This window comes from Ruditapes philippinarum, unplaced genomic scaffold (assembly GCF_026571515.1).
Source record: "Ruditapes philippinarum isolate M1 unplaced genomic scaffold, ASM2657151v2 ctg4753_1_1_1_1, whole genome shotgun sequence".
In the NCBI taxonomy this organism is placed as follows: Eukaryota; Metazoa; Mollusca; class Bivalvia; order Venerida; family Veneridae; genus Ruditapes; species Ruditapes philippinarum.
In genome coordinates, this window is record NW_026859824.1 from 52,261 (window position 1) to 61,672 (window position 9,412).

The following is a 9,412-nucleotide window of genomic DNA, read 5'->3' on the forward strand; positions in this document are numbered from 1 at the left end:
GTTCCAATATTTTGCTTATGACCTTTATTAAAAAATATCAGGGATGGCAATTATTATTGTTATATTGTTATATGAACTGGTATGAATCATTGTTGCTCTTTTTTCTCTTTTTTTTTCAATTTTAAGAGAAAGATGTTATGAATTTGCATATAAACTAAAAGCAAAATGTTGCTTGAACTAGTATACTGATATAACACAAACTTTAAGATATAAAAAATTTGTAAACCATACATCGAAATCTAAGCTAAGATTCATGTACATCGGGGTAACGGAGGAGGGCTTAAATCAAGCAAATGTTACATTAAAATCATTACGAATAGAATACGTTACATACATACATTTGTAAACATAAGTAAAGTTATTTCATTCTGAAAATGTACAATACATATCTAATTTACACAGAAGGTTAGTTTTGAAAATAATTCAGAATTATTTAAAACACACGCACGTTAAATGTTTTGAATCGTATTACAAATCAAAGTTTCAAGCAGTTCCTGATAACACAAGGATGACAAAAATACTATTTCAGTGTAATTTAAATGTTCGAAAACTTGCAAATGTCAAAAATAAAACTGGATCTAAGATGCTTTATAGATATATATCAATAGAAAAGTGGACAACGATAATGTAGTCCCCTGAGCCACATTGCTAGATGCGCCTGTTTTAATGACGTCTAAGTGAAGCGTGTTATTGCTAGATGCGCCTGTTTTAATGACGTCTAAGTGAAGTGTGTTATATACAACTGCGGCTAAAAGAGGATTTTCAAATTGATTACTATGCAGTATTGCATTTTTATCGTCGAAAGTGTACTTGTCCATATCCATAGTCAGTTCGTTATTGTCAATAGTAGTCACAAGCGGAAAAGTTACACCGTTGTCAAAATATCCTTGTATTTTAATGTCAGCAAAAATAGAGTTTATTACGAAAATGTCGTCGTAATCACAAGAATAAATAGTATGTGGTGAACATTTAAACACGGCACAATACTGCATGTGTATTATCCCAGGCTTATACAGCAGTTCATCTACAACGCTAAGAATGATTGTCTCGTTTTCGTCGCGTGATTTGAATTGATACGTCACAACACAGCAAACGTCATCTTTGCACGACGTTACAATTCCAGATTGACCTTCCATGATGGCGTAAGACATATTTAAACCAAAACGATAAGTCCCTTCATATGTTTTGTTAATGAATTGCTTAACCTTACCAGAACTGTTTATTGACATTATTGTGTTTGGAGCATATATTTTTGCTTCTTCGGTTTCTATTTCAGACACTAGTAAAATGCCTTCCGCACCATTAGAGTTAACATCAGATAAACTTTGGATATCATTTCCGAATATACCCGATCCTGCCATTTGATATAAAGAGTTTCTGATGTTTGATGCAATCACGTTGATACCGCTCTTCTTTGCCAGTCCTGAATACATTTGTTGCGGTATTATAAATGGCAAGAATACGTTCCATGCAGATGTTACAAGTAAATTTGTAATACTGTACTTATTCAACAACACTTGTGTAGGTTCATTTTGCATGATGTCAAAACACACAATTGTTCCAAACCTTCCAAAAGGTGTATCAAAATAAACATGTTCAGCATTGGGGGCGGGATCAAACAGTGGTGTCTCGTCGTACATGTGAAGTTTGTGGTATCTAGCAACCAGTTGCCCATTATTATCAAAAATAACATTTGTATTGAACTGATATCGGCCGTCGTGCGGACATGTTTCATCAGTCATTTTGTCACATGTTTTCATGTCACCCATGTTGGCTACTATATAGATTTTGTACATTTGAGCTGTACAACTAAGATTTCTTAATACAAGTGTATCAGCGAAACGATCTGGCTCCATGCACGGATTCCAGTCTGTGCTAGAATCCGGAATGTCTTCTAAGAAAGGAACAATCGAATTACGTGAATGATCAAACCCTGTTATACCATACTCCGGAAAAACAATAATCTTTGCCCCCTGAAATGAAATATCGAATACATTTGAATCTTTATATTTGAAAGTTATTATGTTAAGTGGATACGACTTATACGTAAATTGTAGAACTAGATAAAAATGATTGACAGGTCTAAAGCAAAAGGCTGTGGAACATTAAAATATTAAAAAAAAGAATCATATAAATTTGTTTGTTTCTAAATAGTTTTTGTCCATATTGCTTTGATTCGACACTGTTTCGTTTTTACATCACCTAGATTATAAATGGATGTTTTTTTTCCTATTGCCGTCAGATAAAATGGAGATAAGTGATTAAATTTTTAATATGCATATTTTCTATCAGTCTGTTGCTGCGCCTGGCAAAGGTGAAAACTCTAATAAATTGATATCAATAACGAACAGCGAGTTATTTCAACTTTAGTAAATATGAGTTAACAAACACTTAAGCTTTATAGTGCGAAAAGAACGACTTGATAATACGTTAAACGTTTGATTAATTCCCTTCGCCGTAATGAAATAATTGCATATCCATCCACTCACCAATTAACTTATCGTCTTATCTGAAAGTTTTTGGACGGATGCCCGTTCTAAAGGTAAACATTAAACACCCCAGGTATTCTATTAAAAACTTCTGAGTTAATGTTTAGAGAAATGTGTATTTAGATCATTTCTCTCGTTTACAATACAATAAGGTGATCTCAACATTTGAATTAACAACATTTTTAAAATTGTGCTTTCATTTTTCTTTCTGTTTTCTAAATTGTTTGAAATTTAAAGTTTGTAAAGGAACATAATATCAAGTTGATATTAAAAACGTAAGCTGTGGAATTTCGAATGAAGATTTCAGTTCTAGTTAATATCTTTGGTGAAGTGTATTGAGGGTATCATTATTAACAACAGACTTTGCTGTTTTTTTCTTACACATTGATACAAATTACACCCGCCGTTGACAAGTTTTATTAAGTGTTTTTTTTTCAAATGACTTATCATTGAATCAAAGCTTAAATCTTTTTTATATTGTTTCGTTTAGTTTAATAATATTTTATTGTATAATTATACGCACAATATACAATTTCAAAATTTTACAGACATAATCAAGTGTACATACAAAAGGGTTGGGCCAAAAGTTCTAACAACATTATCGTGGGCCCTTCCCCGACATTAGTCAGAAATAATTAATACTAATACTATTTGAATAAAATTGTGTGATATCAAATAATTATTAATTTTAGTTTTAAGTAATTTTTAGGAACTAATTTTCAAGAACTAATTTTTACAAATGTTTTATATGTAAATATAAATAAATCGAATGAGAAATTAATAGAAAAAATATATATAAAAAAATTAGAAATATAGATAAGCATTATAATAAAATTATGATACTAAGAATGATTAAAATAAGTTATTTAAATATTTTAAATGTATAAAGTATAAGTTTCAAAAGTCAATAGTGTTCCATTTAAAGTTATTTATGGCTTTTGAATTAGGTGTTCTAAGTATCAAATTTTGTGAAAAAGGAATAAAGAATACAATGAAATAATAAACTTATTGTAATAGTTACAAAAACTGCAAAAATAAATAAATAAATAAATACGAAGATATTCACCGCACAAAACCCTCGTATTGTTTAAACTATGAAATTATCTGATATTTTATACAAGATATAAAACGAGTTTTTCAAATGAAGAAATTCTGATTTTGACACTAAGAATATAGTAAGCACAAATGAACATATGTTTTGCTGAATAATTTATACTTATTTATTATTTAATTGTAAAACAATTACATCCTGAAGGGACATCAAGAATTTTAAATATGGCATATTCAAATCAATGGTTAAGGCCCGCCCTGGTGGACAAGTCACATGGTAAAGTGCCGTTAAATGGGAAAGAAATGACACACTTGTGCGTTATGGTATCCTCGAATTTTTCTCACAACTCTTTCTAAGATATTTCGATTACAATTAATAATAAAAACATAAATACCTGTTCAGATGCTTTTCGGGCTTGCTCAACAAAGACATTTAAATTTTTCGACATCCACTGGAAAGCTTCCTGTCTCGTGAATAATGCTTCAGGGTCGTCAGGTGATATGACAACATGTTCATATACCGCTACTTTCACTTTTGCACTTGTTATCATAGAGATGCCAATCGATAACAAAAAACAGCAGACGACATTTTTCTTTGCTTCCATATTCCATAAATAATAATCCATTACCGTTTTATAATATTATACGATAACACGATATTTCTGTAGTTTCAAACTTTGAAAACAAATTAAGTGTAAAACGTTAACGTTTTTACGGAATTTTATCCGCAATTCAAACACATCATAATAATACGTATTGAATAGTCATGAATTGTTTTCAAAATAATGATTCGTTAATATTTGCCAGTATCTAACTGAATATTAAATATCCTTCAAAAGTTCTTAAACGATTTTCTTACCGCTTAACGCTCCTCTATTAATAAACACACCCGACTATTGTTTATAATATCTTCTTGAAAGGTAAGTATTTACTGCTCAAAAATAAGGTTATCGAATGCTTAAATCTACCTTATCTACAGGTGAACCAGTGATCTTCTACCGATGTCTGTATATATCCTACCCAATTACTGAAAGTAACAACGCGATATTAAAATGAAATATGCGCGCTTTATGTAATAAACAAAGAAAACTGAAAACATCTGCGCACTTTAAATAATAATAATTCAAGTGTAGCATTTCATTGTATGAACCACTGATGTTGAAATATCGATTTAAAATGCTTGAATAACACGCAATGTTAAAACACCCACCAATCTTTTAAACGTTATAACGACACAAGATTAAAGTTAATACCATCGATATATATGCTTAACTTAAAACTATATCTTAATGTCAAATGACGCACGCACGTAGTGTACATTAAAGATGTCAACGTGAAATAATAGTAGATAAGAGCTATCAGTTTAAACATACATTTTATGTTCTGTTATTTCTTTACTTCTGTTTAATTAAACAAAGAAGATCAAAATTTAAAATGGAAAATGAACGCTTTTATGAGCTTACAATAGTTGATATTTGCTTATATTATACATATTATAAAGACATCATTTTTTTAAATTTTGCTTTATAAATGCTGAATAACAAATGGTTGTTAGTGGAAGTTTATTAATAATAAACATGTATTTTGCAAGGATTGTCCAATTTCCTAATGAAATTCAGAGACAAAGATTGATAAAGATAACAAATGGAGTAAAGTTTTAACAACATTCATTCCTATGACTACATGCATCTCATATTTAGCTCGCGTGCTTTTTAATTGAAATTTCGCTTGCATAATAAATGATTTACGCCTAACTTACAAAGTATATTAAAATTGTATAGAACATCCTTTCAACTATTGGTTTTACATTTAATGACGTCAATATAAGACAATTTAAGAGGGCTGTATTCCATTATCATATGTCTTTCTGTAATGTTATGAAGTACACACAGTACACTCTTAGTATTATTAGCACCTTATGAAAGACTGACTGTTGTGACTTGATATTCAAGTGATTATAATGTTTTGATCATATCAACTTATCAGAAGAGAGATTACAAAGGTATATCTCATTTGTTCCCAACCTTTTGTATTGTTAACACAAGGCTGCGAACGCGTTATACCTGAAGAGTTTTTTCCGTAATTTATTGATATTATTATTTAAACAATTAAATAAGTTGGGACAGACAATGCCAAATTTAACGTATAGCAAACTTGTCTCTCTTCAGTGTGACACATCAGGATATATTGAATGTTACATAGCTTCATGGATTGGGAAAGTTGTTCCGTTCACTTTAGTTGTTTTTTGAGTCATTGGAAACCTCCTTAATTTGATGGTTTTATCATCGCGTCAACTTCGAAAAAAGTCAACGTGTGTATATCTGATATTTCTAGCAGCTACAGATACGATAGTTTGCTGTACAGCACCGTTGCCTAATACTTTAAGGATTGCCTTTGGCATTGAAATTCGTTCTTTGTCTTCATTTAGTTGCTCCTTTTCAATATGGTCATTATTTGCGTCAGGAATGATGTCATGCTGGATCATCGTTTTGGTAACAGCGGAAAGAACGTTTGTAACGCTGTTTCCGACTACAGTTAAGCCGAAGATGACACCGAGAAACGTTGTTATCATTACCGTTGTCACATTGATTCTCGTCATCCTATTAAACGCACATTTGATTTACGGCAGCACCATGATTGAAAGACAGATTAATATTACAGATAATTATGTTACAATAATCCAGACAACCAATCATTGCTCCTTACGCAAAGGAGAATACTCAGAATTCTATAACGCCGTATGGAAAAAATTGCTTCTTATTCTTGGATCAGTTGTACCTCTTATACTCATTATCACGGGAAATGCTATTGTTGCAGCATCATTGATAAAGAGCAAACGAGCACTTCGCCGTGTTCAAATAAATAACACTCTTGTAGATCGAAACACCCGGCAATCACGTACAAGTAATGTCAATTACAAAATGTTTTTCATTCTCTGCAGTGTATACGTTGTCACAACTGTTCCCTATGGCATGTACATTAACCTTCTCGAATTCGGCAAGGAGGTCGACGAGCATACACTAGCAAAGTATCAGCTGCTTAACGTTATCACGAGATGTTTGATTTGGAGCAACTTCAGCTTCAATTTTCTGCTCTACTTCATGACCGGATCTTTGTTCAGAAAGGAATTTCAGAAAATTCTAGAGTCAGTTCATAAAACAATAACTTCGGTTACAAATCGAAGTGTTCAACCACAAAACGTCCAAAACCATTAGATATGTTTTTTTTCTTTTGTTATTATCTGTTATATATAATTGAAGATTTTTTAACCTCATCTAACAATCTCATTTGGTTCCAGTATTTTTTTAATTGTGATATCCAAAAAATTTGAAAATCAAACATTAATTAATTAAAAATGTCGTAGACTTCAAGGAGCATGTTCATGGACAATAATAATCTTGTACAAGATTCAGCATTATTTACATTTACGTAACTATAAAAATGGTTAGAGTTGTTTTTATATGACAATTTCCTGATTAACTATGCCAATCGGCGTATGTTCATTAAATGATAGAAAGTGTGCACCTTAGGACTGGAACTTAAGAAAATGAAATTTCGGGACGTGGTCCTGGCGTTTAATGTTACAATTTACAAAAATTCTAATACTAATAATGAACTAATTATGATGATACAATTACAACGAACCACGTAAATAGTGACATTCCAGAAAGAAAATATTATGTCATGTCCAGTGATTACTGACAGAACAAACAGGCAAGTTATTTAAGGATGCAGAACAGCGCAGTCAACGATGATTTGACATGTAAGTAAAGAATTGTGAAAATATTTAATGCTATCTAACACAGCAAAAATTGAAAGCTTAAAATGCAGACTTGCCTTCAAAGACTTCAAAGAAAATTTTGAAAGTCTGTTGTTGACAGTTATGATTTTATGCATCAATTATATTATCATCTTTCTCTCCAGTGATACAAGTTTTGTGAATTTTGCCTTTAGATCGGATTCGATGATAACAAATTGTTACAATTCATCGGATTCGGTTTGCGTTGCTAGTGTTATTTTATCACTTAGCGCGTATATATTAACTCATCATGATTATATTTCTTTCATAGATATTGAACATCATTAGCGCCGATGGCTATGGTTATTTTATCTGTACTTTAACTTAGATTGCCTAAAATATCATTTCAGTTAATAGTTGCCCCATGCATTTAACATCTTATATTTATAATTTTAATAATTTTCTTTGAATTTCATATGATAATATTTTAAGTATTAATATTTTATCAGACTCCATCAAATGGATAGCGCCGCCGGTTTTGGCTCTCGTTTTTGGTTATTGCCATGTGGACTTTAACCTGTACCACTTAAGCTGATCACTTCACACGCGATTCATGTGTGAAAATATCGAAAATTACGCATTTAACCTTGTCATTGGAATATCACTTTTAAAATGAAGAATGTTTATATATGTTATGGGTTTCATACTGTTAATCGGTATTTAAAATGTTTTTTCTTTGAATGAATGATATGCGAAAGTGGTGACATGAAAATATGTTTAAAACATGTATAAATCCGTGCTATCAATCATTACTATTATAATTGTTTGGTTATTTTTAGAAATTTCATTTAGAATTCAAAAGTAAATGTACAAATTATAAATTATTTCATAAGAAATAATGTGAAAAATGTCAGATTTCAAGGTTTAACTGCATAAATTAACGAGACTTGCACCCAAGTCGAACTATATCTACAAGGCTTTAATCACTCTTCGTTGATACGACATTCAACCCCATGGGTATATATAATATTTTTGAAACTTTTTTACTTGCCCAAAATTTAAGATCTATTTTTTCATGTCCTTTATACCCTTTAAATCATTGATTGCAAAGACGTATAATGTGCGGACTTTGCTTTTGGTATTGTTATAATTCATATTGCTGTTTAAATTGCTGTAAATGTTTATGCTAACTTCAGAAATATGACTATATTTTGTTGTTGTTTATTGAGAGAAATGAGATTTGAAAAGACGGAGAAGTAGAGTAGCCATGAACCACAATGCGGAATGGTACGAGTTAAGTGATTGGTAACCTTCTGTATGTTTTATTATTTGAGAAAAAGTGCCCAATATTTATCATATAACCAAAGTTTCATCTTTGGAGTTTACATTTCTTTTGACATTGTTATTTGTTGCATTTTGTCTATTTCTTTTTGCTCTAGATAAATCAGTGTGATTTATTTACTATTCAGATGTTGTACCCTTAATTAATAAAAAGAGAAAAACGCAAAGTCGTATGTTGCAAAATATACATGTATGTTGTATTTTTGTTGTATCTAATTAAAATATCATATTACAAAATGCTCTTTATTATTTATTTTACATCAATTAACAGTTTCGCAAATAGGATATTCACGTATGAAATCCAAAAGTACCAACATGAAACAATATTGTTTGTTACACTGCAGAAAGAATTGGACACAGTGAGTTATTTTACAAGTTGTGGAGATTCTGCAGTTATTGAAATTTTTGCAGCAGCACATTATATGCCGTATTCCGGTACATTCCTACAAAATGCATTATAAAACATCGATTTAAAAACGATCATATATGTCAAATATAAGAATCTCCAAAAAGGCGATTTTATTCTACTTTTTGATCGTGATTTCTACCAAGCATCTAGAGATACTACTTCAACACTAAATTGAAATAGAGAGAAACAGAAGACCTAAAGAAAGCCAACACGACTGCGTCTTGTTTTGATTAAGTCTGTTCATGGACTGTTCATTGAGTTAAATCCATAAATCAAAGCATAATGAGTTATATAAAACGATTAATTTAGAGTATCTGAGTGAACCACTGATCGTTCGGTTTGATAAATTTGTTAAGCTTACCTTCAACCCCTGTCACACTAAGG

At 30.9% G+C, this 9,412-nt stretch overlaps 1 protein-coding gene across 2 annotated transcripts; it reads right to left on the bottom strand.

The window, feature by feature from the left end:
* Window positions 1-349: 349 nt before the first annotated feature.
* On the bottom strand, window positions 350-4,761 carry LOC132758021 (pantetheinase-like). 2 transcript variants are annotated; one of them, XM_060749541.1, is made up of 3 exons: window positions 3,935-4,761; window positions 704-1,973; window positions 350-658 (listed from the first exon to the last, which is right to left on the bottom strand). In XM_060749541.1, exons 1-3 carry the CDS (start codon window positions 4,163-4,165, stop codon window positions 579-581), a joined length of 1,581 nt encoding a protein of 526 aa, XP_060605524.1. In that variant the 5' UTR covers window positions 4,166-4,761; the 3' UTR covers window positions 350-578. The 2 variants fall into 2 exon arrangements, with proteins under 2 accessions (XP_060605524.1, XP_060605522.1); XM_060749539.1 differs by having other exon boundaries at window positions 350-1,973.
* Window positions 4,762-9,412: the final 4,651 nt, after the last annotated feature.

Bases quoted from the DNA above. Each gene is read 5' to 3' on its own strand.
- LOC132758021 (XM_060749539.1), bottom strand. From the start codon at position 4,165: ATGGATTATTATTTATGGAATATGGAAGCAAAGAAAAATGTCGTCTGC. The intron at 1,974-3,934 runs GTATTTATGTTT...ATTTCATTTCAG, and splicing joins CCCGAAAAGCATCTGAACAG to GGGGCAAAGATTATTGTTTT.